Genomic DNA, 24,829 nt, shown 5'->3' on the forward strand with positions numbered 1-24,829 from the left:
TTTGTTCTTGGGTAGTTTTTTGATTACCGTTTCAATTTCTTTGCTCGTAATTGGTTTGTTTAACTTTTGTGTTTCTTCCTTGGTCAGTCTTGGGAGGTTGTATTTTTAGGAAGTTGTCCATTTCTTCTAGGTTTTCCAGGTTGTTGGCATATAGGTTTTCATAGTAGTCTTTAATAATTCTTTGTATTTCTGTGGGGTCTGTCGTGATTTTTCCATTCTCATTTCTGATTATGTTGATTTGTGTTGATTCTCTTTTTCTCTTAATAAGTTTGGCTAGAGGCTTATCTATTTTGTTTATTTTCTCAAAGAACCAGCTCTTGGTTTCATTAATTTTTGCTATTGTTTTATTCTTCTCAATTTTGTTTGTTTTATTCTGTGATCTTTATTATGTCCCTTCTACTGCTGAGTCTAGGCCTCATTTGTTCTTCTTTTTCCAGTTTCGATAATTATGATGTTAGACTATTCATTTGGAATGTTTTTCCTTCATCAAGTGTGCCTGCATCGCTATATACTTTCCTCTTAAGACTGCTTTTGCTGTGTCCCACAGAAGTTGGGGCTTTGTGTTGTTTGTTGTCATTTGTTTCTACATATTCCTTGATCTCTATTTTGATTTGTTGATTGATCCATTGATTATTTAGAAGCATGTTGTTAAGCCTCCGTGTGTTTGTGAGCCTTTTTGTTTTCTTTGTAGAATTTATTTCTAGTTTTATACCTTTGCGGTCTGAAAAATTGCTTGGTAGAATTTCAATATTTTGGATTTTACTGCGGCTCTTTTTGTGAGCTAGTATGTGGTCTATTCTGGAGAATGTTCCATGTGTACTTGAGAAGAATGTATATCCTGTTGCTTTTGGATGTAGAGTTCTATAGATGTCTGTTAGGTCCATCTGTTCTAGTGTGTTGTTCAATGCCTGTGTGTCCTTACTTATTTTCTGCCTGGTGGGTCTATCCTTTGGGGTGAGTGGTGTGTTGAAGTCTCCTGAGATGAATGCATTGCAGTCTATTTCCCTCTTTATTTCTGTTAGTATTTGTTTCATAAATGCTGGTGCTCCTGTGTTGGGTGCATATATATTTAGAATGGTTATATCCTCTTGTTGGACTGAGCCCTTTATCATTATGTAGTGTCCTTCTTTATCTCTTGTTACTTTCTTTGTTTTGAAGTCTATTTTGTCTGATATTAGTACTGCAACCCCTGCTTTCTTCTCACTGTTGTTTGCCTGAAATATGTCTTTCCGTCCTTTGACTTTTAGTCTGTGCTTGTCTTTGGGTTTGAGGTGAGTTTCTTGTAAGCAGCATATAGATGGGTCTTGCTTTTTTATCCATTCTATTACTCTGTGTCTTTTGATTGGTGCATTAAGTCCATTTACATTTAGGGTGACTATTGAGAGATATGTACTTATTGCCATTGCAGGCTTTAGATGCGTGGTTACCACAGGTTCAAGGTTAGCTTCTTTAGTATCTTACTGCCTAACTTAGCTCGGTTATTGAGCTGTTATATACACTGTCTGGAGATTCTTTTCTTCTCTCCCTTCTTATTCCTCCTCCTCTATTCTTCATATTTTGTATGTTTTGTTCTGTGCTGCTTTTAGGTGTGCTCCCATCTAGAGCAGTCCCTGTAAGATGCCCTGTAGAGGTGGTTTGTGGGAAGCAAATTCCCTCAGCTTTTGCATGTCTGGGAATTGTTTAATCCCGCCATCATATTTAAATGATAGTCGTGCTGGATACAGTATCCTTGGTTCAAGGCCCTCTGTTTCATTTCATTAAATATATCATGCCATTGTCTTCTGGCCTGTAGGGTTTCTGTTGAGAAGTCTGATGTTAGCCGGATGGGTTTTCCTTTATAGGTGACCTTTTTCTCTCTAGGTGCCTTGAAAACTCTTTCCTTGTCCTTGATCCTTGCCATTTTAATTATTATGTGTCTTGGTGTTGTCCTCCTTGTATCCTTTCTGTTGGTGGTTTTGTGTATTTCTGTGGTCTGTTCGATTATTTCCTTCTCCAGTTTTGGGAAGTTTTCAGCAATTATTTCTTCAAAGAGACTTTCTATCCCTTTTCCTCTTTCTTCTTCTTCTGGTACCCGTATCATACGAATATTATTCGTTTTGGATTGGTCACATAGTTCTCTTAGTGTCGTTCGTTCCTGGAGATCCTTTTATCTCTCTCTATGTCAGCTTCTATATGTTCCTGTTCTCTGATTTCTATTCCTTCAATGGCCTCTTGCATCTTGTCCATTCTGCTTATAAATCCTTCCAGGGTTTGTTTCACTTCTGTGATCTCCTTCCTGACATCTGTGATCTCCCTCCAGACTTCATCCCATTGCTCTTGCATTTTTCTCTGCATCTCATCCCATTGCTCTTGCATTTTTCTCTGCATCTCTGTCAGCATGTTCATGATTTTTATTTTGAATTCTTTTTCAGGAGTACTGGTTATGTCTGTCTCCTTCTCAGGTGTTGTCTCTGTGATCTTTGTCTGCCTCTAGTTTTGCCTTTTCATGCTGATAGACATAGTTTGCAGAGCTGATATGAGTGACAGCTGGAAGAGCTTTCCTTCTTGTTGGTTTGTGGCTTTCCTCTCCTGGGAGAATAGCGACCTCTACTGGCTTATGCTTGGCAGCCGTGTGCTGACTGGTCTTCTGCTACCAGCCCGCTTGCTATGGAGTTTATCTCTGCTGTTGCTGTGTGCGTGGCCTTGCTGGGGCTGCTCCTCCAAAATGGTGGAGCCCCGTTGGAGGGAGAGTGGTGGAGAGGCTGTTTATCTCCGCAATGGGCCTGTGTGCTCCCTGTTGCCCAGGGGGTTAGAGTGCCTTGAGATCCTCAGATTCCCTGCCTCTGGTCTAAGTGTCGTGTCCTGCCCCTTTAAGAGTTCCAAAAAGCACTCTCCATAGCAAAACAACAACAGCAACAACGAAAGAGGAAAAAAAAAAATAGGAAAAAATGCGCAATTTTCTTTGTCCTCAGGCGCCGTTTTCAGGCACCCGCTCAGCGGTCTTGCTGACTTGTTTCCCTAGTATTGGGGTCCCTGTCCCTTGAAGGCTTCCAAAAAGCACCCAAAAAAAAATAAAAGAGAAAAACGTGCAGTATTCTTTGTCCTCAGGCGCCGGTCTCAGGCGCCCGCTCACCGTTCTTGCTGCCCTGTTTCCCTCGTATTGGGGTCCCTGTACCTTTAAGGCTTCCAAAAAGCACTCGCCAAAGAAAAATGGAAAAATGCGCGATTTTCTTTGTCCTAAGGCGCTATTTTGAGGCGCCCACTCACCGGTCTTACTGCCCTGTTTCCCTAGTATTGGGGTCCCTGTCCCTTTAAGGCTTCCAAAAATCACTCGCCAAAAAAGAAAAGAAAACCGCTCCGGTTTTTTTACATCCGCCGGGAGCCGGGGGGGTTGGGCGCTCGGGTTCCTCCGGGCTGGGGCTTTTATCTTACCCCGTTCGCGAGGCGCTGGTTTCTCGCAGGTGTGGATGTGGTCTGGATGTTGTCCTGTGTCCTCTGGTCTCTATTTTAGGAAGAGTTGTCTTTGTTATATTTTCATAATTCTATGTGGTTTTGGGAGGAGAGTTCCGCTGCTCTACTCACGCCGCCATTCTGGCTCTGCTCCCCCCAATTTAATGAGTTTTTAATTGAATAATTTATGTTATCTTCATTTAAATTATGGTATGAGCACTAATTAAAACCCGTAAATTAAGTTAATATGTGTTTATTTGCTAAGGACATAAAATGCCCTTTTTAGATAAGATGCCTTTTTTAGACTGACATATTCAGCCAGGAGTTAAAAATAAAACAGATCATTATTTGATGACTCTTGCTCATTTACTAGTAACTTCTATAAATTATACAGATTGTTTATCTGTGTATATAAATCACCAGATAGTTGTGTTTTCTTTCGTTTATTTTATATTCTGTAAACTGTGATGGGAGTGAGGTTCTTTTTATTAAACATTTGTATAATGGGTCAGCTATGAATAGGGCCTATCAAGGCAAATAAGATTTATTCCTGTTCCTCAAGGGGATTATAGTTGAGAAAGCCATTTTAGTAAGTACTTATAAACAGAATCAAAAGGTGCTTTTGTGCTTTTTTCCTGTGGGTATGCATTTTCAAACTTAAAAACAAGCCTTTTGTGTGATGATGATATAATTAGATTTTAGTTTTTCAAAAATGTGGTTTCTTTAACCTTTGATTTTACATTATGTAGACCTCAAGGGACTGAATGAGACAGGAGGAGTCATTGATGTTGGTTAAACCTTTAACAAATTTGAATAAGACAACTGATATCAATATATCTTATGATCCTTACAATATTGTACTTGTTCTTGTCTATAACTTTACTCTTGGAATGCCTTCATACCTACTCGCCTGTAATACCAGAGCTTCTGATTCACCAGTTAGCTTCATATTGATGAACTCTGTTCTTGGAATATGATTTTTTCATTCTGGTTTACCATAGCAGTGATCCAAATATTTTTTTCTATGCAAACATACCATAGGCATTAGGTCCTGGTGTGTGGGATCCTCAGCCTGTCACAAATTTCATTATGCCATCTACTTCAACCTGAGTGATATATCTTCTGCTGGCAGGATTAATTGAGTGGCCATGGCTTAGGATAAAAAAAACACAGGTTTGGCAAAAAAAGCTTGCTTTTGAAAAAATAATAATTGGTCACGCCTGCTGTAGATTTTAAAATAAGCAGTTGAAAGGATTCCCAAAAGCCCGTTTTAAACACATTGATATCTTTTTGATCTGAGGTCCTATATAGCCAATCTAATGGTTGAATTACTGGTAACTTTGGTAACTTAACTGAATTTTCTGTTCTACTTTTAAGAACAGGTAACTAAACTCGAGGCATGTACTGGTGATGTACTGTAAAATATTTAGATTCCCTCTGTCAGTGGAAGCTTTTTACCTGAGTGCTTTTTCCAGAAATGATATTTCATATGACTGTTTACTATGTGTATTTTACAATGATAGGAACACCATGATGAAAAACTCTAGGTCACAATCTATTAAATGTGTGACTTCCTGTAACTTTGTCATCTATAAAATGGAAATAAGTGATAATTGAAGGCTGTTGTAAGATTAGGTCAGAGTAAGTTCTTAAAAATGAGTGAACGTTTATTCTGCATATGTATATTGAATGTGAAAGGCACTCTTCTGGAGAATGAGGTTGTAAGAAAGAATAAAATAGATTCCTTCACTGGACAATTCCACATTCTAGTTTGTCTCCTCAGCTTGGGATGGAAGCAGCATGACAGCAGGATGCATGTTACGTGGTAATAAGTGCCCTGAAGCAAAACAGGTCAGGGTAAGGCAAGCTCATGGAGCACAGTGGAGGGGTACTGTCTTGGACAGAGTTATCAGGGAGGGATTCCCTGAGATGATGCTGAGCACACCTGAATGAAGTGAAGAAGTAAGCATGTAGATATTTGGGAGAAGGATGTCCTTGGCTGGTAGAGGAGCAGCTTGGCAGTTTATAGAACAGTGAAGGGACAAATATAGCCTGAGCCCTGTGGGTGAGGGACAGAGTACAGAAGATGAGTTCAGATGGTGATCCAAAAACATCATGGATGTAACCTTTCTGATAAATAATTGTAGATAAAATGTTACATTTGAAATACCCGGCAGAAATAAATTAGGATTGACTGCATAACTTATCAGTTATTTAGCTTTTAACCTGGAGCTTTTTGTAACAGGCACACAAATTATTATAGAATGTTTTTCCAAAATGAAATGTTCATCTTTTATTGTTACATATGTCCTTATACTTGGAGTTAGCCAGACTGTGTGGTTTGATGGCACAGTCCTCCAGACTGTCAACTCTGCCTGAGACTTTTGACATCAACAGCAAAGAGTTAAGATCCAACTACCAGATTAGATGGAGGAGTCCACATAAGACCACTGACTTCTGAAACCAATTGCAAGTTCAGGACTTTCCCCAAACTAGCAGGTTCACCAAATCACAAAAAGGACCTACAGAATTTACTGAAAGTTCTTATACCCATGGTTATAGTCTATTATAGGGAAAGGACACAGGTTGGAAAAAATAAAAAAGGAATAGATGTATAGCACAGTTTGGGAGGAGTCCAAATACGAAGCTTCCATTTCCTCAGGAAATGTTCCCTTTCCAGAATCGTGTGTGACAGTTTGCACGGAGTATTACCAACCCAGGAAGCTCACCTGAACTCAGTGTGCACAATGTTTTATTTGGGTTTCATTTCACAGGCATGATTGATTGATTGATTGATTACCCATGTGATTTAACTTGGTCTCAGAGTTTGGGCTGATACCATGTGGACTTGGGGCCCACCATGAATAAGAAAAACACCCCTATTATTTGAGAAATTCCAAGATTTGTAGATAACTTCCTAGAAACTGGAACAAAGGCCTGACCTCTTTGGGAAATGCCAAATTTTTGACTGTGTACATTATTATAAAGGTCAACCTATATAGGAAGTAAATGGCCCCCCAGAATCCTATTTCTTGGGGACAGTTAGTGTTATATTGGTTGGTTGTTGTACAGTCTTCCACGTATTTAATACATATATAATCTGTTTTTGAATGTATATTAGATAATACTATATACATTGCTTGTTAGCTAGCACTTTTAGGAGTGTATGTATGTATATGTATGTTTATGTATGTTTTAATGAGTACCTTGAAGTTGGACACTAGAGAAAACTTTTTTTGAAAATTTTCCCATCTAAAAAACAGTGCATTGAATTTCCTTTTACACAACCTTTGTGTATTTTTCAAATTTTTCTCCTTGAAATAAACTTCTTGAAATAGAGTTACTGGAGCAAAGGGTGTGAACATTTTGAAATTTCATATGTGCTTCATACTTACCCCTCTTGGGATGTTTTCTATGAAGTAGTTTATGGAGTGTTAAAATTGTTAATGATCTCCATATTACTCTTAGGTAAACATTGCAACTTCAGCAGTTTCAAATGCTGAATATGCCCACATTCCACATCTCAGCACAGCTGTAATTTCTCCTCTGCAAAATGAATCATTTTTATCATCCCCAAATAATGGGAATCCAGAAGCACTTACAGGATCTGGGTCTCTACACACCAGTGGGAAGTCTGCTTATGAAGAATTTGATCAACTAATAAAGAATATGGCCCAGGTAGGAAAATTTCTTCCTTTTAGTTACATTAGCATGAACAATATCTTAAGAGTGTAATTAAGTCCTAGATAATTTGAAGAATATGTATATATTTATATTACATTATATATTAAAATATATTCTTAATTTATAATACATAACATCTGGAAAAATTGGATCAAAAAAGTAGATTTTTTTAGTTTGGATGTTTAGAGATTTTTCTATTCCATTTTTCTTTTTTGATTGTCACATTTTAAATTGAGTATTCTATTTTGTATGTATTCCAGAAATATTATTCAGGATAATTAAGATGTCTTTTTGTAGGTGGTGAGTGAGAAAAGGTAACTTAAAAATAATTTTTAAATTTCTTCTTGTTTTTTAAACAAAGTAATATCAATATTAAGATGACTGTAAGGGTAGTGATTGGCTTTTAATTTTATTTCTTGCTTTGTTTCCTGAATAGGGTCGCCATGTAGAAGTTTTTGAGCTACTCAAACCGTCTTGTGGAGGCCTTGGGTTTAGTGTTGTGGGATTAAGGAGTGAAAACCGGGGAGAACTGGGAATATTTGTGCAGGAGATCCAAGAGGGCAGTGTGGCTCACAGGTGAGACTGCCATGGTATCTTATGTGTTCTTGATACCACATTCAGGTGGTGAACACCTTGGGAAAATTTAGAGAATTAAAAATGAATGAAAACAAACAAAAAAACTGAATGTAATTTGTTATTAGAAGGTAATTTGTTAACATTGTTATGATAAAAAGCCAGTCCTTTGAAAGGAAAGTAGCTTTTAAATATAGTCATAACTTAATCTCTTTTTAGTAAGGAAAAAAATTCAAGTAGGACATTATTCTCACTTTATTAAGTGGGCTCTTTTTGATTAAACATTACTGTATAGAAAAGTATATGAATAGCCCATGATAATTTGAGCTATATTTCAGTAATATATTATAATTATAAAATTAAAATTCAGTATTAATTAAAATACTAATATTTTATAAATGTAATTAAATTAATTGCTTATATTTCATTGTGATGTTCAGAGCAATAAATAAATATACCCATCTTTGCTTTTATTTGTAGATGATAGAAACATGAAAGATAAAATGTATAGGTTGAGTGGGCAACTGAAAAGAAGGCTTATAAATGGAGGGGCTGATAGGCGTGGATCAACTGGAACCTAAACAGATATTTTTAAAAATAGAACTGCAGAAAAAAAGCTTAAAACCTGTGGACATTAGAAAATAGGATTAAAAATAACCTGAAAATGTATACCAGAGAAGCTGTCATTTTCTTGAGAGCAATCAGATATCTTTTACCCCTTTTTTCATTTTTGGCAGAGATGGAAGATTGAGGGAAACTGATCAGATTCTTGCTATCAATGGACAGGCACTTGATCAGACAATTACACATCAGCAGGCTATCAGCATCCTGCAGAAAGCCAAAGATAATGTCCAGCTAGTTATTGCCAGAGGCTCATTGCCTCAGCTCATCAGCCCCATAGTTTCCCGTTCTCCATCTGCAGCCAGCACGATTTCAACTCACTCTAATCCGGTGAGTACATAAGATTTTCAAAAGCAATAGAACATATTTTTCTAGTTATTTTTGGTTTTCTACTGGGTGTCCAGTTCCTATAGGTTCTTTGTACTTCTTTACTTTTTCCATTTTTATTCTTTTCTCTCTCCCTAGCCTGGAGTATTTGTTATTTAGTTACAATAAGTTTCTGGCTTCTAAAACCAACTTTTACCTTTCTTTGTGTAGTTTTTCTTTTTTTTTTACTTGATAGCAGTCCTCAAAAAAAAAAAAAATTAGTCTTTTAACAAAATAACTCTATTGATAGATATAATCTTGATCTTTTTTTTTGTAAATTATAGAGTTATACTCTTATAGTTAGCTCTCAGTGACTTTAAGAAGTCATCTAGTTTGGAAATCTGAGAGTCAGAATTATGCAGAAGACAATTTTAATAGTTGACAGTTTCTCCTTGATCTTTTTTTTTTTTTGAAGTTCTATGGAGGATCCTGCAAATTGTACCTATCTTTAATGAGATCACTATAGTGGTGTGTTGATAATTTCAAGAATAATTTTATCAATAGTAGTAACATCTGTGGAAAGAGAAGTATAGTAAAGAAAAGGGACATTGTTAAGGCTTATTGTGATACCTGAGCTCAATTATTTAATACCAACTACAACTACCAATCTCAACTGTAATAAAATTTTCATTTTCCTAACTTTTTCAAATTCATATAGGAGCTTTGTTTTCAGGTTCACTGGCAGCATGTGGAGACAATTGAATTGGTGAATGATGGGTCTGGTCTGGGATTTGGTATTGTGGGAGGAAAAGCAACTGGCGTAATAGTAAAAACCATTCTGCCTGGAGGAGTAGCTGATCAGGTAAGCTACTTCATCAGGGCTTTTTTTTTGCTGTTTTGTCGAATTATATGGTTTTATCTTTTGTGTTAGAAGGAAGAAGCTTTGGTTTAGATAATGCCAAAGAGGCTCATTTAGAATCTTCTGTTTTGCTGGGCTGTCCCTAAAGTGTTTACTTAGACCTGGAGAAAAATGCCTTTGAAAGGGGACATTGATCTTAAGTTACAGTTATAGATAATGATCTTTAGATTCATTAGAACCACAGACTAAAGCTCAGGTTATAGTTTTCAACCACTGTAGAGGTAGCCACCCTCTCTTTTATGATCATAAATTATATTTATAAACCTCATCAGCTGTTTTATAGCCACAAGATATTATGGAAAAATGTATACTTTATTATTGAGAGAAAAAACTATATTAAAACTTGTCCCTATAGTGATGGATCATCTTTGTATATGAAGCACAGCCTATTTTTATCACTTAGTTTGTTAAAGCATTGCCACTTATGCTATGTGATGTTGTTGGAACATATGTGAGAAAATTTTTTGTATAGTTACTAGTTATGATTTATATTTTAATTTGACAAGTTCTGCTGGTGTAAGTAACTTTTGCCTTGATTATAATATTTTGTTTATAAAGCTGTTTGATTTTGCATGTGTATTTTAACTTAAACTAGGAAGTCAGTTTCATCAAATACTTTTTCATAGATGAAAGCTCTGTTTATTAACAATTTTATCAGTAAAGGTATTCACAGTAACACAATAGCATGCAAATTTTCTACCTTTTAAATATTAGCCAGTATCTAGCAGTATCTGAAATTCCCCTAGTTGATTGGCTTGCGATAAATAAGTTTTACCTTTAGTATAGAACTACACTGTCCAATACTGTAGCTACTTGCCACAAGTCCCTTTTTTTTTTTTTTTTTTTTTTTTTTTTGAGAGGGCATCTCTCATATTTATTGATCAAATGGTTGTTAACAACAATAAAATTCAGTATAGGGGGGTCAATGCTCAATGTACAATCATTAATCCATCTCAAGCCTAATTCTTGTCAGTCTCCAATCTTCTGAAGCATAACGAACAAGTTCTTACATGGTGAATGAATTCTTACAGAGTGAATAAATTCTTACATGGTGAACAGTACAAGGGCATTCATCACAGAAACTTTCGGTTTTGATCATGCAATATGACCTATAAACCATCAGGTCAAATATGAATATTCATTTGATTTTTGTACTTGATTTATATGTTGATCCCACATTTCTCCTATTATTATTATTATTTTTATTTTTAATAAAATGCTGAAGTGGTAGGTAGATGCAAGATAAAGGTAGAAAACATAGTTTAGTGCTGTAAGAAGGCAAATGTAGATGATCAGATGATCAGGTGTGTGCCTATGGACTAAGTATTAATCCAGGCTAGACAAGGGCAGCAAGACATCCACGGATGCAGAAGATTTCTCTCAAAGCAGGGGGGGTGAGGTTCTGAGCCTCACCTCTGTTGATCCCCAAATTCTCACCTGATGGCCCCCCTGCGACTGTGCCTGTCTTAGGTTGTTCCTCCCTTGAGGAATCTTACCCGTCTCTGGCTAACCAGTCATCTTCCGGGGCCATACAGGGAGATGTAAAGTTGGTAAGTGAGAGAGAAGCCATATTGTTTGCAAAGGTTAGCTTTTTACTTCTTTGCAGATTTATGCCCTGTGGCTTCTATGCCCAGCACTTGTCTCGAGGTATCTTTACCACCTGGAGGAATTATGATACTCGGTAAATTCGATATGAGGCACGAATTCTATTTAAGGTTTGTAATTAGGAAGGAAGAAGAAAAGCTATAGATGTAGCATATGAAGGAAACTTGGGAGGATTGATTATTTCTTTGACATATCTTCTTGTATAGTACCTTAAGTATGTATAGGTTTTAAACTAACTAATTTGCACACACATATTAACATAATAGGAATACGGTGACATAAACAAAGCAAATCTATAATTACCAGCCATCTCCAGTGAAGCCAAGAAAACCATTTAGGCACCCTAGGCATTTGTGAAAATTTATCTATGATATGATGGATATTTTCCAACTGTACTTGAACCATCAGACAAATTAAAGCAGCCCATTTCTGGGATCTGTTCACATCCCATATGTTCTTTTAACCATAGATAGTCTATAGTCATGAGATTTTGGGGTGCTACAACTTGCACCCCTCCCAACTCCTGGTTGAGTTCCAACAGTACAGATCCAGTCAAATTCGTTGTCTCACTGTATGCACATGCCAGCCTAGACATCTCCCTCCTCCTTCTTATGGCAAGTCCAGGAGACGGTGGGCTGGATGCAGCCACAACCGCAGCATCGTCCGGATCCCTGTGGAGGCTTTTTGATGATCATCCCCCGGCACGAGTCCTCCAGAGAGTGCTGATGCCGGAAGCTCCTCCTCATATCGTATCTTAGTTCATTTTCTGGGTATCCAAGCTAGGCCTTGATCTTCTGCGTAGAAACAAACAGACCCTTTGCCCACACTTTGACATGCCCTCTATACCACTGTGCAGAACTCATTGGAGGTCAGCACACAGTAACTGCTTTTTTTTTTTTTTTTTAATTAAGAGAAAGGAATATTATCAGAAAAGAGTACCTCCATAGCTGATCATCTGACACCCTTTAAGTGATCAACATTAAGGATATTTAAAGCATGCGTTGATCTTTGATTTACCAATAGTTTTATCCTATTAAGGAGTAATCCCCCTTTTCTTTCTTTCTTTCTTTTTTTTTTAAAATTTTTAATCTACACTTACCTGAAGAATACTATGTTTACTATGCTCTCCCCTATATCAGGTCCCCCCTAACAACCACATTACGGTTACTGTCCATCAGCTTAGCAAAATGTGGTAGAGTCACTACTTGTCCTCTCTGTGTTGTGCAGCCCACCCTCCCCTTTCTCCCTCCCCCCCATGCATGCTAATCTTAATACCCCCCTTCTTCTTCCCCCCCCTTATCCCTCCCTGCCCACCCATTCTCCCCAGTTCCTTTCCCTTTGGTACCTGTTAGTCCATTTTTGGGTTCTGTAATTCTGCTGCTGTTTTGTTCCTTCAGTTTTTCCTTTGTTCCTATACTCCTCAGATGAGTGAAATCATTTGGTATTTCTCTTTCTCCGCTTGGCTTATTTCACTGAGCATAATACTCTCCAGCTCCATCCATGTTGCTGCAAATGGTTGGATTTTTCCACTTCTTATGGCTGAGTAGTATTCCATTGTGTATATGTACCACATCTTCTTTATCCATTCATCTACAGATGGACATTTAGGTTGCTTCCAATTCTTGGCTATTGTAAATAGTGCTGCGATAAACATAGGAGTGCATCTGTCTTTCTCAAACTTGATTGCTGCGTTCTTAGGGTAAATTCCTAGGAGTGGAATTCCTGGGTCAAATGGTAGGTCTGTTTTGAGCATTTTGATGCACCTCCATACTGCTTTCCACAATGGTTGAACTAATTTACATTCCCACCAGCAGTGTAGGAGGGTTCCCCTTTCTCCACAGCCTCGCCAACATTTGTTGTTGTTTGTCTTTTGGATGGCAGCTATCCTTACTGGTGTGAGGTGATACCTCATTGTAGTTTTAATTTGCATTTCTCTGATAATTAGCGATGTGGAGCATCTTTTCATGTGTCTCTTGGCCATCTGTATTTCTTTTTTGGAGAACTGTCTGTTCAGTTCCTCTGCCCATTTTTTAATTGGGTTATTTGTTTTTTGTTTGTTGAGGCGTGTGAGCTCTTTATATATTCTGGACGTCAAGCCTTTATCGGATCTGTCATTTTCAAATATATTCTCCCATACTGTAGGGTTCCTTTTTGTTCTATTGATGGTGTCTTTCGCTGTACAGAAGCTTTTCAGCTTAATGTAGTCCCACTTGCTCATTTTTGCTGTTGTTTTCCTTGCCCAGGGAGATATGTTCAAGAAGAGATCACTCATGTTTATGTCTAAGAGGTTTTTGCCTATGTTTTTTTCCAAGAGTTTAATGGTTTCGTGACTTACATTCAGGTCTTTGATCCATTTTGAGTTTACCTTTGTATATGGGGTTAGACAATGGTCCAGTTTCATTCTCCTACATGTAGCTGTCCAGTTTTGCCAGCACCATGTGTTGAAGAGACTGTCATTTTGCCATTGTATGTCCATGGCTCCTTTATCAAATATTAATTGACCATATATGTTTGGGTTAATTTCTGGGGTCTCTAATCTGTTCCACTGGTCTGTGGCTCTGTTCTTGTGCCAGTACCAAATTGTCTTGATTACTATGGCTTTGTAGTAGAGCTTGAAGTTGGGGAGTGAGATCCCCCCTACTTTATTCTTCTTTTTCAGGATTGCTTTGGCTATTCGGGGTCTTTGGTGTTTCCATATGAATTTTTGAATTATTTGTTCCAATTCATTGAAGAATGTTGCTGGTAATTTGAGAGGGATTGCATCAAATTTGTATATTGCTTTCGGCAGGATGGCCATTTTGACGATATTAATTCTTCCTAGCCATGAGCATGGGATGAGTTTCCATTTATTAGTGTCCCCTTTAATTTCTCTTAAGAGTGACTTGTAGTTTTCAGAGTATAAGTCTTTCACTTCCTTGGTTAGGTTTATTCCTAGGTATTTTATTCTTTTTGATGCAATGGTGAATGGAATTGTTTTCCTTATTTCTCTTTCTATTGATTCGTTGTTAGTGTATAGGAAAGCTACAGATTTCTGTGTGTTGATTTTGTATCCTGCAACTTTGCTGTATTCCGATATCAGTTCTAGTAGTTTTGGAGTGGAGTCTTTAGGGTTTTTTATGTACAGTATCATATCATCTGCAAATAGTGACAGTTTAACTTCTTCTTTACCAATCTGGATTCCTTGTATTTCTTTGTTTTGTCTGATTGCCGTGGCTAGGACCTCCAGTACTATGTTAAATAACAGTGGGGAGAGTGGGCATCCCTGTCTGGTTCCCGATCTCAGTGGAAATGCTTTCAGCTTCTCGCTGTTCAGTATAATGCTGGCTGTGGGTTTATCATATATGGCCTTTATTATGTTGAGGTACTTGCCCTCTATTCCCATTTTGCTGAGAGTTTTTATCATGAATGGATGTTGAATTTTGTCAAATGCTTTTTCAGCATCTATGGAGATGATCATGTGGTTTTTGTCTTTCTTTTTGTTGATGTGGTGGATGATGTTGATGGATTTTCGAATGTTGTACCATCCTTGCATCCCTGGGATGAACCCCACTTGGTCATGGTGTATGATCCTTTTGATATACTGTTGAATTCTGTTTGCTAATATTTTATTGAGTATTTTTGCATCTACATTCATCAGGGATATTGGTCTGTAATTTTCTTTTTTGGTGGGGTCTTTTCCTGGTTTTGGTATTAGGGTGATGTTGGCTTCATAGAATGAGTTTGGGAGTATTCCCTCTTCTTCTATTTTGTGGAACACTTTAAGGAGAATGGGTATTATGTCTTCTCTGTGTGTCTGATAAAATTCCGAGGTAAATCCGTCCGGCCCCGGGGTTTTGTTCTTGGGTAGTTTTTTGATTACTGTTTCAATTTCTTTGCTTGTAATTGGTTTGTTTAACTTTTGTGTTTCTTCCTTGGTCAGTCTTGGGAGGTTGTATTTTTCTAGGAAGTTGTCCATTTCTTCTAGGTTTTCCAGCTTGTTGGCATATAGGTTTTCATAGTAGTCTTTAATAATTCTTTGTATTTCTGTGGAGTCTGTCGTGATTTTTCCATTCTCATTTCTGATTATGTTGATTTGTGTTGACTCTCTTTTTCTCTTAATAAGTTGGGCTAGAGGCTTATCTATTTTGTTTCTTTTCTCAAAGAACCAGCTCTTGGTTTCGTTGATTTTTGCTATTGTTTTATTCTTCTCAATTTTGTTTATTTCTTCTCTGATCTTTATTATGTCCCTCCTTCTGCTGACTTTAGGCCTCATTTGTTCTTCTTTTTCCAGTTTTAATAATTGTGATGTTAGACTATTCATTTGGGATTGTTCTTCCTTCTTCAAGTGTGCCTGGATTGCTATATACTTTCCTCTTAAGACTGCTTTCGCTGCATCCCACAGAAGTTGGGGCTTAGTGTTGTTGTTGTCATTTGTTTCTATATATTCCTTGATCTCTATTTTGATTTGTTCATTGATCCATTGATTATTTAGTAGCATGTTGTTAAGCCTCCATGTGTTTGTGAGCCTTTTTGTTTTCTTTGTAGAATTTATTTCTACTTTCATACCTTTGTGGTCTGAAAAATTGGTTGGTAGAATTTCAATATTGTGGAATTTACTGAGGCTCTTTTTGTGAGCTAGTATGTGGTCTATTCTGGAGAATGTTCCATGTGCACTTGAGAAGAATGTATATCCTGTTGCTTTTGGATGTAAAGTTCTATAGATGTCTATTAGGTCCATCTGTTCTAGTGTGTTGTTCAGTGCCTGTGTGTCTTTACTTATTTTCTGCCCGGTGGATCTATCCTTTGGGGTGAGTGGTGTGTTGAAGTCTCCTACAATGAATGCATTGCAGTCTATTTCCCTCTTTAGTTCTGTTAGTATTTGCTTCACATATGCTGGTGCTCCTGTATTGGGTGCATATATATTTAGAATGGTTATATCCTCTTGTTGGACTAAGCCCTTTATCATTATGTAGTGGCCTTCTTTATCTCTTGTTACTTTCTTTGTTTTGAAGTCTATTTTGTCTGATATTAGTACTGCAACCCCTGCTTTCTTCTCACTGTTGTTTGCCTGAAATATGTTTTTCCATCCCTTGACTTTTAGTCTATGCTTATCTTTGGGTTTAAGGTGAGTTTCTTGCAAGCAGCATATAGATGGGTCTTGCTTTTTTATCCATTCTATTACTCTATGTCTTTTGATTGGTGCATTAAGTCCATTTACATTTAGGGTGACTATTGAAAGATATGTACTTATTGCCATTGCAGGCTTTAGATTCGTGGTTACCAAAGGTTCAAGGTTAGCTTCTTTAGTATCTTACTGCCTAACTTAGCTCGCTTATTGAGCTGTTATATACACTGTCTGGAGAGTCTTTTCTTCTCTCCCTTCTTATTCCTCCTCCTCCATTCTTCATATGTTGTGTGTTTTGTTCTGTGCTCTTTTTAGGGGTGCTCCCATCTAGAGCAGTCCCTGTAGGATGCCCTGTAGAGGTGGTTTGTGGGAAGCAAATTCCCTCAGCTTTTGCTTGTCTGGAAATTGTTTGATCCCACCATCATATTTAAATGATAGTCGTGCTGGATACAGTATCCTTGGTTCAAGGCCCTTCTGTTTCATTGCATTAAGTATATCATGCCATTCTCTTCTGGCCTGTAGGGTTTCTGTTGAGAAGTCTGATGTTAGCCTGATTGGTTTTCCTTTATAGGTGACCTTTTTCTCTCTAGCTGCCTTTAAAACTCTTTCCTTGTCCTTGATCCTTGCCATTTTAATTATTATGTGTCTTGGTGTTGTCCTCCTTGGATCCTTTCTGTTGGGGGTTCTGTATAATTCCATGGTCTGTTCGATTATTTCCTCCCCCAGTTTGGGGAAGTTTTCAGCAATTATTTCTTCAAAGACACTTTCTATCCCTTTTCCTCTTTCTTCCTCTTCTGGTATCCCTATAATACGAATGTTTTTCCTTTTGTATTGGTCACATATTTCTCTTAGTGTTGTTTCATTCCTGGAGATCCTTTTATCTCTCTCTATGTCAGCTTCTATACGTTCCTGTTCTCTGGCTTCTATTCCTTCAATGGCCTCTTGCATCTTATCCATTCTGCTTATAAATCCTTCCAGGGATTGTTTCACTTCTGTGATCTCTTTCCTGACATCTGTGATCTCCTTCCGGACTTCATCCCACTGCTCTTGCATTTTTCTCTGCATCTCATCCCATTGCTCTTCCATTTTTTTCTGCATCTCTGTCAGCATGTTCATGATTTTTATTTTGAATTCTTTTTCAGGAGGACTAGTTAGGTCTGTCTCCTTCTCAGGTGTTGTCTCTGTGATCTTTGTCTGCCTGTAGTTTTGCCTTTTCATGGTGATAGAGATAGTTTGCAGAGCTGGTACAAGTGACCGCTGGAAGAGCTTCCCTTCTTGTTGGTTTGTAGCCTTTTCCTGGGAGAATAGCGACCTCTAGTGGCTTGTGCTGGGCAGCTGTGCGCAGACAGGGCTTCTGCTTCCTGCCCAGTTGGTTTGGGGTTTATCTCTGCTGTTGCTGTGGGCTTGGCCTGGCTGGGGCTGTTCCTACAAAATGGTGGAGCCCCGTTGGAGGGGGAGCAGCCAGGAGACTATTTATCTCCATAAGGGGCCTCTGTGCTCCCTGCTGCCCAGGGGGTTAGAGTGCCCAGAGATCCCCAGATTCCCTGCTTCTGGTCTAAGTGACCTGTCCTGCCCCTTTAAGATTTCCAAAAAAGCACTCTCCAAACCAAAACAACAACAGCAACAATGAGAGAGGGAACAGAAAGAAAGAGAAAAAAAAAAGGAAAAAACAAGCGATTTTTTTTTTTTTTTTTTTTGTCCTCAGGTGCCGGTCCCAGGCACCCGCTCACTGGTCCTGCTGCCCTGTCTCCCTAGCACCAGGGTGCCTGTCCTTTCAAGGCTTCCAAAAAGCACCCACCCACCGGTCCCGCAGGGAAGGAACACTCAATATTCTTTGTCCTCAGGCACTGGTCCCACGCACCCGCTCACCAGTCCCGCCGCCCTGCCTCCCTAGCACCGGGGTCCCTGTCCCTTCAAGGCTTCCAAAAAGCACTCGGCAAAAAGAGAGAAAAAAAAGGGGAAAAACGCGCGATTTCTTCAGTCCTCAGGTGCTGGTCTCAGGCACCCACCCACCGGTCCCACAGGGAAAAATGCGGGATATTCTTTGTCCTCAGGTGCCGGTCCCAGGCACCCGCTCACCAGTCCCGCCGCCCTGCCTCCCTAGCACCGGGGTCCCTGTCCCTTTTAGGCTTCCAAAAAGCACTCGCAGAAAAGAGAAAAAAAAAACGGGAAAAACGCGCGATTTCCTCTGTCCTCAAGTGCCGGTCTCAGGCACCCGCCCACCGGTCCCGCAGGGAAAAACGGGGGATATTCTTTGTCCTCAGGCGCCGGTCCCAGCCACCCGCTCACCAGTCCCGCCACCGTGCCTCCCTAGCACTGGGGTCCCCGTCCCTTCAAGGCTTCCAAAAAGCGCTCGCCAAAAAGATAAAAAAAAAAAAAAGGGTAAAAACGCGTGACCTCCTCCGTCCTCAGGCACCGGTCTCAGGCACCCGCCCCCAGGTCTCGCAGGGAGAAACGCGGGATATTCTTTGTCCTCCGGCGCCGTTCCCAGGCACCTCCTCACCGGTCCCACCACCCTGCCTCCCCAGCAACGGGGGCCCGTCCCTCTAAGGCTTCCAAAAAGCGCTCGCCAAAAAAAAAAAAAAAAAAACCGCTCCGGTTTCTCTCCACCCGCCGGGAGCCGGGGGGAGGGGCGCTCGGGTCCCGCCGGTCTGGGGCTTGTATCTTACCCCCTTCACAAGGCGCTGGGTTCTTGCAGGTGTGGATGTGGTCTGGATGTTGTCCTGTGTCCTGTGGTCTCTATTTTAGGAAGATTTTTCTTTGTTATATTTTCATAGCTCTATGTGTTTTTGGGAGGAGATTTCCACTGCTCTACTCACGCCGCCATCCTGGCTCCGCCCCCACAAGTCCCTTTTTAAATTCAAATTTAAATTAGTTAAAATTAAATGAAAGCACAAATTCAGTTCCTCAGTTAGACTAGCCACATTTCAAGTGCTCTAAATCCACATGTCACTAGTAGCTGCCATATTGGACAATGCAGAACACTTCCAAATTGCAGGAAGTTCTGGTGGACAGTGCTTGTATGGAGGCTGAAAAGACTGCTTTTTGCTTCCTTTCATCTATCTTAATTTTCACCTCATAGGGAATTCATATGCAAATGAGTTCTTTAGGGATTTTTTAATTGAAACAGCAAGGCAGAAAATTCTGTTAACTCGGTGTTTTATTGTGCTTCATATCACATTTTGAGTAATAGGTGTTTGCACAGTGACTTATACTTCATCTTGATGGCATTTTCTTTTTCTTCCCTCAAAAAATTCACAGAAAGTTTTAATATTTTCTTGTATCTAGTGGATAGAAATCAAATTGAAAAGCTCATATTAACTTGATATAAGGACTTTTTGTAAATTTAAATTACTTATGTATCACATTGGATGATGTTAGGATGCTTCAATAGATAAAATTACAACTGCCTGTTTAATAACCCATAATTGGTAATTCATATCATTGCCATCTTAAAATTATTCTCTTCCTCTCATTTAGGATTTCTCTGATGAAGTTAAAAGAATAATAGCCTGATTCATTAATCTTTCTATTTAGCATGGACGATTATGCAGTGGAGACCACATTCTGAAGATTGGTGACACAGATCTAGCAGGAATGAGCAGTGAGCAAGTAGCACAAGTCCTCAGGCAATGTGGAAATAGAGTTAAATTGATGATTGCAAGAGGTGCCATAGAAGAATCAACTGCACCCACCTCTCTGGGCATCACCCTTTCCTCATCCCCACCTTCTACTCCAGAGATGCGGGTGAGTAGATGACAAATTTTAAGTCATAGACAATAACACTTAGATGACAGTGATGTTTATTTAGAAACTAAATCTTTTAATGTTCCTATATTGCTAAAGAATGAAACAAAATTCTAGGTTACTATTTTATATTTTTCTCCAAGCAGCACATTTATGAGGATAATGTTTTGTAGAATGGATAAAATTTTAAAGTTATTTGCTACTATTCCTAAATTGTTTAATTCTCTCTGTTCCTTAATTAGGAGATCGGCTGTTAAGGTGGGCCATGATTCCCAATCATTCCCTTTCAACAGCTATTTTTTTTTAGTGTCCTTTTGCAGGAGGTTGGAGTGAGGGCAGTCTTAGTTGGGGAGAATAAAGTTCATTGAAACCTTTCAATATTACTGTATTAAGGGATGTCATGAATTATTACTAGGTTTATAATGAGAAGTCACTATTTTTGACCCAGTTATATAAGTTTTTCAACAGAAGTTATACTTGTGAAGTTGTAACTAAAGCTTTTATTCATAGGCATAACATTCCATCTTTTTTCTTAACTTGATATGAGAAAAACTAGAAATTTTTAAAATTATTGAAATAGGTGGCTATATCAGATAGTTCAGGTCACAAGACTATAATGAATAAAATATCAACAAAATAATTTTATCCAGACTCTCTTAAATATTTAAGAAGATAATTACACCCAATTTCTAGATAAGCTTTATAGCAAATGCAAGTCCTGCATTCCTTTCTAATCGATCTAAAAACATCTAAATTATTTTTTTCTATTAAGGTTTTTTTCTAACTTGTTGCTACAACTTCTTTTTTTAATATCGCCTCCTCCACGAGCACTTTAAAACTTCATTAGAACACTTGAAATTTCCATGATTCTGTTGTTTCTAGGCTTGAGTTTGGTTGCTATTTTCTGCAAAAAGAAGTAAAGAAAGAAAGCTTGTTTATGAAGTATTTAAATCACATTCTTTTGTGGTAAACAAAACATTTTATTCAGCAATATATAAATGAATGCAATACCGAAAATCACTTGATGTAATTGAAAGCTTAGAAAAATATCTATTCTGTGCATATCATCATTTCTGAAGCTTGTGCCCCTTTTAAAACCATTCGATAGTCAAATTGCCACCCTCTAAAATAGCACTCGCATAAGTCTTATTAAAAATAGAAAACACATTTGTTTCAATTGAAGCAGATTTCATCCTGTCATTTTCTTGTAATTATCTAAAATTTAAACTTTTGCTAAGTTTGCACAGATAATTATGTGCAATGAAAAAAATAAATCAAACTTTACTATAAAATTTTATCTCATTTAGGTGAACTGTCAGTGAAATACAGAGTTTGCTTAAAGAAAATTAAAGAAAAATAAATTACCAGGCAGCCCCAACCTTTGTGTCCATTCAAATGCATAGCCTTCATTCTGTTGTGATTTTCCTGCTGACACTACACATGTACAAAATGCCCCTAGCTTACTGATAACTTATTGCACTAGTCCACTAATATTTAATTCAGGGAACCTTGCTCTTCTTCCAGTATGTAATTATTAACAGTTCTATATGTTAGAGAGACCTGCTCTCACCTTTTATTTCAGGAATGAAGGAAATCAATACAGAAATGCATATTTTCCTTATAAATAGCTTTTTATATTAAAGTCTTATTTACAAAATAAATACAGGGACAATTTTAAATAACTCTTTGGTACATTTCACTGTTTTTCAAAAAAATCATCAGCTCGTTAATAATATATCTAGAGGGTAGATTAGCTCATATTCAGGGTTTTAAAATCAGCTATCAACATAGTAATAACAACATGTCCTGAGTGGGTACTGTGCCCTCTACATTCTACTTGAGATTTTACATACTATGTAGCATGAAAGAGCAGAACCTTTGCCACCAGCCTATCTGCATTTGAATTCTACCTCTGCTAGATTGCTCACTGTTTTCCCTGGAAAAGTTTATTATGTTCCTTAGTTTTCCCCAGAGAAAAATTGACAGGAATTGTACCTACCACTTGGCTTGTTCTAAGGAGTAAATGAATTAAGACATGTCAAGTGTCTGCACCATAGAAACTGTTCAATAAATGTTAGCAGAACTTGTTACTTTTATTCCTTATAGACAGCAAAGCAATGCTTAGAAAAATTCAGTGGCAAAGTTAACTTTGAACTTGCCGATCTGAATTCAAAACATGAGTTCTCTCAACTGTATTACATTTCTGACTCCTTCAAAAATGAAGGTGAGTCATCTCTGAAAACAGAATTGAAGAAACTGCTTTTTGAAATTTTGTATACACAAACAATAATGTATCTTTTATAAGGGGCGTTCGGCTTTACTCTGACATTGTTTTTGAATAAAAATACAGTGCTCAATCCATGTTGTCAAGACTGAAGGAGTTATCTCTAATTTCCTAGCAGAGTTCTCTAATACCTAATTAGATCACATTATTTTTAAATAAAGGTTGTTGCTTTTTGAGCTTATCTTGTTTACATTTTATTGCTCTGTATATTTATTTATCAATTTTATTTTAGGTTGATGCTTCTACTCAGAAAAGTGAAGAAAGTGAGACATTTGATGTAGAACTCACAAAAAATGTCCAAGGATTAGGAATTACCATTGCTGGTTACATTGGAGATAAAAAATTAGGTAGCTTTAAACACTAACTTTTTTTAACTTGGAAACTGCCTTTAGTATCTTTGTCTTTTGAAAATATTGAATCAACATTATGTATTTTCAGGTTGTTGGATAAACTGGTTGAAAACTCCTTTGGAATAATTTTGTGTAGGTGTTCTGATCCTGTGTTTAAGACAGATGAAGCCATTGTCTTATTCTCTAGGCTAAGACTTTACTAATGGTTTTGTTTGTGTGGCTTGTTGCTTTATATTTATTCAAAATTAGGGTTTTATATTGGAGAATGGAGGATGGGTATTCTTTGAGTGTGCTTTGTAAATAGTAAAAACAGAAATCTATTTCTAATCTTAGAACCTTCAGGAATCTTTGTAAAAAGCATTACAAAGAGCAGTGCTGTTGAACATGATGGAAGAATCCAAATTGGAGACCAAATTATAGCTGTAAGTAACACATTTAATAACAGCTTTGTTAATTTTCATGGTTGAGAAATGCATTCTCCTAGTCTACTCGTTTTGAGAACTACAGTTAGCTCCATACCAATTTAAGCCTGATTTGGTGATTTGAGGCTGTCATAATTACTCATTTAAGAACACTAGATAGAAGATTTACTGATCTCAATTCTAAAGATGGGATTTCTTGCCTATATATATCTGATTTCTGGTTGTAATGTATTTGTTAGATTAATATCATACTCACACTTTAGTTGCAGGCATTCCAAAGGTAAAAACCAGATGTCATAACCTTTAGTGTACTTGAATCTGAATTTGGGATGTGTGTGTGTTTTTTTTTTTACATCCACAGAATGGCAGTGTTGTTATTAGCTCTGTGACCAGGGCTCCTTAGCTCTAAGAAAACATACGAATAAAATAAGATAGATCCTGGCCCCCTTAATTAGAGCAAACCCATCGTTGTTGTTTTAGTAACATAAGTATGTTTCGAGCATATGGCTATTTAAGACAGTGCACAAAAAAAATACAACTTTCAATTCGGTGTTCTGTGGAAACGGAACTATTCTAACTAGTCCTCAGAACACAAATCCAAGAGACTTTGCACCAAGAGCTTCCTGGTCAGATAAGTTTAGGAAAAACTACATGTGGTATGTTCTCTTGATTCCCAATGTACATGGAAAAATCAAAGACTCTGAGAAGTTCAGTAATGAACTTGTTTGACTTTTTTACTTAAGTGTTTCCTAAACTTTTGTAATCAAGACCAAGCTGTGCTTGCCACCTAAGTTGGCTATATCCTGGAAATGAACTTTCCTCACTGTTATCTCCATCTAATGTGCAATGAAAATAACTACTTAACATTTTTTATTTTGGAGGAAAGCAGGGGAGAGTGAATAAATACTCTAATCCATATCTGATAGTTAATTAAAAATTGAAAACATAGCTTATCTACTCTTTTTTTTCCCTAAGCTATGTATTTTAATCATTCAAAAGCTTTTTAAAGAGCAATTTCATTGAAATTTAATTCACATAACACGATTTGCCCATTTATATTCACAGTTGTGTATCTGTTATCAAGTTTAGAACATCTTCATTACCCTAAAAGGAAACCTCATACCCAGTAGCAGTCACTCCCTAACTCCCCCATCCTCCCAGCCCTAGACAATCACCAGTCTACTTATTGTCTTTATAGATTTGCCTATTCGGGATGTTTCATATAAATAGCATCATACTGTATGTGGTCTTTTGTAATTGGCTTCTTTCATTTGGCATTTCAAGGTTCATCCATGTTGTAGCATGTATCAATTCTTCATTTCTTTTTATAGCTAAATAATACTCAGTTGTATGGCTATGCCACATTTTATTTACCCATTCACTAGCTGATGGACATTTGGGTTGTATATTCATTTGCAAATTTGTATGGATGTATGTTTTCATTTCTCTTGGGTGTATACTTAGAGGCAGAACTGCTGGATTATGTAACTGTATTTAACCTTTTAGTAAGATTTTTCACATACAAAATTAGGGTAAGGAAACTTCCCTTCTGTGGTTTTAGGAAAACGAACTGAATAATTTATTTAAAATATCTGGTATAATACTTGGCACATAGGTACAGCTTAATTATTTGAGTAATTCACTTGCAGATTAACAGAATAGAGAGGAAACCAGTGCTGGAGCATCACCCTTGGGAATTTTGCCCCTGTGTACTAAGAGATTGTTTCCTGTGTTTGTTATGTAGCCAGGAGCTAGTTGGGGTTGTGTCTATGCATGTGTATGCAG

The 24,829-nt window shown here is 37.6% G+C and overlaps 1 protein-coding gene across 13 annotated transcripts in view; it reads left to right on the forward strand.

The window, feature by feature from the left end:
• Positions 1-24,829, forward strand: part of MPDZ (multiple PDZ domain crumbs cell polarity complex component) — a 182,876-nt gene that overhangs the window by 49,961 nt on the left and 108,086 nt on the right. For 8 of the 13 annotated variants that reach the window (XM_037018619.2, XM_037018626.2, XM_037018625.2 and 5 more), the window contains 7 exons: positions 6,898-7,107; positions 7,550-7,689; positions 8,424-8,637; positions 9,332-9,475; positions 19,779-19,988; positions 22,505-22,619; positions 22,956-23,044. In XM_037018619.2, coding sequence (XP_036874514.2) covers positions 6,898-7,107; positions 7,550-7,689; positions 8,424-8,637; positions 9,332-9,475; positions 19,779-19,988; positions 22,505-22,619; positions 22,956-23,044 — 1,122 coding nt within the window. The remainder of the gene's footprint in view (positions 1-6,897; positions 7,108-7,549; positions 7,690-8,423; positions 8,638-9,331; positions 9,476-19,778; positions 19,989-22,504; positions 22,620-22,955; positions 23,045-24,829) is intronic. The other 5 variants (XM_037018620.2, XM_037018623.2, XM_073228516.1 and 2 more) reach the window with 1 other exon arrangement.

This window comes from Manis javanica, chromosome 2 (genome assembly GCF_040802235.1).
Source record: "Manis javanica isolate MJ-LG chromosome 2, MJ_LKY, whole genome shotgun sequence".
NCBI lineage: Eukaryota > Metazoa > Chordata > Mammalia > Pholidota > Manidae > Manis > Manis javanica.